The sequence below is a fragment of the Pholis gunnellus genome, assembly GCF_910591455.1.
Source record: "Pholis gunnellus genome assembly, chromosome: 1".
NCBI lineage: Eukaryota > Metazoa > Chordata > Actinopteri > Perciformes > Pholidae > Pholis > Pholis gunnellus.
In genome coordinates this window covers 4,396,353-4,399,694 of record NC_136528.1, presented here as the reverse complement: position 1 = coordinate 4,399,694, position 3,342 = coordinate 4,396,353, and the positions used below count along the sequence as shown (strand labels likewise).

The 3,342-nt window shown below is 42.5% G+C and overlaps 1 protein-coding gene across 2 annotated transcripts; it reads right to left on the bottom strand.

Annotated features, from left to right (window-relative positions):
- Positions 1–1,183: 1,183 nt before the first annotated feature.
- Positions 1,184–2,977, bottom strand: drc8 (dynein regulatory complex subunit 8). 2 transcript variants are annotated; one of them, XM_079164166.1, is made up of 7 exons: positions 2,928–2,977; positions 2,672–2,756; positions 2,338–2,410; positions 2,024–2,100; positions 1,824–1,866; positions 1,588–1,654; positions 1,184–1,430 (listed from the first exon to the last, which is right to left on the bottom strand). In XM_079164166.1, exons 1-7 carry the CDS (start codon positions 2,971–2,973, stop codon positions 1,312–1,314), a joined length of 510 nt encoding a protein of 169 aa, XP_079020292.1. In that variant the 5' UTR covers positions 2,974–2,977; the 3' UTR covers positions 1,184–1,311. The 2 variants fall into 2 exon arrangements, with proteins under 2 accessions (XP_079020292.1, XP_079020293.1); XM_079164167.1 differs by having other exon boundaries at positions 2,949–2,976.
- Positions 2,978–3,342: the final 365 nt, after the last annotated feature.

Below are 3,342 nucleotides of genomic sequence, written 5' to 3'. Positions count from 1 at the left end.
GGCCCAATATGAACTCTGTCATATTGCACCAGGAAGTAACCTGTTTTGACTGTTTGGAGAACGATGATGCAACGACATACATTCGTTATTTGAAAAGATATTCCATTTCACGCAATGGTCCATGTTCTTGGCATCATCTTATTGCACCATGTGCCCCCCACCCAAACCAACTCAAGCCCAACGCTGCAGCAATGGATGAAATGACTGGCTGCAACGTGAGACGAGTTCCTCATAGTTATGAACCCACAGTGAATTATGAACTCGACCGCTCCCCTCTGCTTTATCAAACCTCGTAGTGTCTTGTTTTACTGGTTTGCCTCTCTGCTCTCACAAACAACCTTTTTGCCCGGAGGCTGCTGTTTTCAGTACAGAAAGCTCTACAAAGCCCCCTCTGTACACACTACCTGTGTCAACAAACACACACAATAGAGACTAGCTGGTGAGCACAGTGGAGCATTTACCAGATATGATTCTCAAGGATTTTGTGAACACCAAAACTAAGTTAAAGCAAAAGGGGGGGGGGGGGCAGAAACACAATTACAAATGTAGCCGCTGTACATATATATATATATATATATATATATATATATATATATATATATATAATTAAACTTTACAGGATAACATGTGAGGTTTGTGATTGATCAGCGCTTCATGACTCCACACCATAGGCTGTATATATGAAGGTGCTCGCAGCCCCGACTCACTGATAAGGATGACAACAGCGCTCCCTGCTGTGCCCGGTCAGCAGGTAGAAAATATTCCCAAACACTGACGCTTCACACGCTGCTGACTTTGGGTGCACTACAAACGAAAGCATTGCGTTGATTCCTCCCACCCCCAGAAACAGTAATATCTCTGACACTATCCCCTTTGAACCTTTATTTATCATTAATATATACTATATAGATTATACATCAGAGTCATTTGCTAGACACTGTTTTGACATTTTGAATTACTTTAATTATTCTAATTTGGGATTCGATATGGCCGAGGCCTTGGAGTTATGGGTAACAATAATGCATTCAAATTGACTTTGAAAACATCTTCTGCCATCCAAATTATAAATTAGGTTGGTTACAATATGTAAATGGTGGTGGGGCCTGCTCATACTGGGGGCAGTTTGAGCACTTATAGTATTTAATCTGAACCGAAAGACAATTCTGTAAACACAAGGTCAGGATTGAGATACGAACATTTATTTATTTATTATACCATATTTAGAACTACTAGCCTATTAATAACCTGCAGACATGAACACAAATGCCAAACACACACAGACTTCTCAACAGTTATACACTGTGACATTGCCTACATGTCAGGGTCAACGGTCAACTGGCAGATTAAGTCTTTGTAATAGACACGGTTCTTCTCATGGTCAGCGAGTGCTGTCAGCATCTCATCCATCTCCTCCTGAATGAAGAGCTCACCTGGTTTAAACACAGCCGTGGTGGGAAATAAAGAAGTTTGCACATTCAAAGGCTGTTTTGTGGAACTAATGTTAGACACACAACCTATCTATGAAAAGATCTGCTTTTCAACACGCATGAAACATCACAAGGTGAGAGCTGAAAGCTTCTGCTTTACCTTCCTGCGTCATGTACTTTGTCAGCTCCTCAGGCTCCAGGTACCCTTTCTTTTCTTTGTCCAGAACCTGGAGACACAAATATCAGTAACTTACATTGTGATATTACTCTGTTGACAGTGTGATAGTCACAGAGGCTCAAACTCCTACTTCATTGTATAGAAGCTGTGCAGTCGCTGGTACTACAACACTGGGATATGAATGGGATAGAATATGAGGAAACAGAAGTTTATCTCACCTCAAAGGCCTGAAGCAGCAGGTCCTCGGGGATGGGAGGGAACCTAACACACACACACACACACACACACACACACACACACACACACACACACACACAATGTCAAAATTCAACATCTTAATTAATTCAGGTAGATATATAAGACAACATGGCTGGCCTCAGGTAAGAGTTTGTATAAGATATAAGAGATAATGTCTTACTTGTGCTCCAGCAGCACTTTGGTCATGACTGGGAGGAACTTGTCCAAAGGGACGAATCCAGTGTGGTCCTCCTCAACCTGAACAGGACTGTTGCTGAGTTTTGGGCCTTTTTTAACAACAAGCTGAGAATGTTCTGGCAAAACTGATCATAATATCAATTTATATCAAGCTGCATTGGAGCAAAAACGGTTGATGTCGAAGCAGGTATAGTAGATATTGTTGCATGACCAATATATGTAAATACCCCTCCGATGATGAGATGACCGGTGCTTTTATTCATCCAAAACAATGAAGGTGGTAAGCACTGTTCTCACCTCAGCTATGATGTCATGTAGGTCTGCCTGAGTGGGGAAGCACCCCAGGGAATAGATGATGGTGCCAATCTCCCTGGGAAACAAACTCCATGTTATCTATAGACCACACTATTGAACATAAAGACCTACAACAGCATCGGATGAATGTAAATATGGACTTAATTAAGTAAGAGTAAAGTAACCTGTTTTGTTGAGTAGACATCGTCTAATATTGCTAACTCTATCTTCATATTTACTGTGTTGGAAGTTATGAGTTGTGACCTAAAGAGTTGAGAGGAGTGAGTTTATCAGGAGACATCACCACCTCTCTCTGTATAAAACAGTTGGAGCTCACCTGACATCCACTTTCTCGTTCGACTCATCGTCAAACGCTGTAAACGCTGCTTTAATCTTCTTGTGGACGTCTGTCTCTACGGGCTCTGACAAGACAGGAGAGAGGAGAGGGAGAACCGGGAGCGGAGCCAAGAGTTAACGTCACAACTCCCAAGTCTGTCAAGCAAACAACGCTCAACTACCGCTAACCAAATCAATATGGCGCGTTTATTGTTGCCTCAACATGAGATTGAGACTAGTTGATGGACGGTATACACCTGTAGCTGACTCGTACGGACCTGCGCTTTGCTTGTTGTCCGTCATGCTTGCCCGGCGAACTTTTTTTCCTGCTATGGCAACGTTAAGACCCGCCTTTACTCTCTTCTGATTGGTTTACCCTGAACTCTAACCAATAGGCTCGTTCGAGATGAACTGCGCCTCGCCTGGAAAGCAGACGAGAGCAGACGGACGTAGAAAGGGGCGTTGACAAAAAACTGCGTTCAAGTCGGACCGTTTTAAGCCGCCTGCTTTTTCTTCTTCTTTTGCTTTTTATGGCAGTTGGCAAACAGCTTTCGGGTGCATTACCGCCACCCACTGATCTGAAGTGTGGACTAAGGACTCTAATGTCACAACCAAACGAAAAGAAATACATATATACACACATACATATACATATATGTGTGTAAATAAATG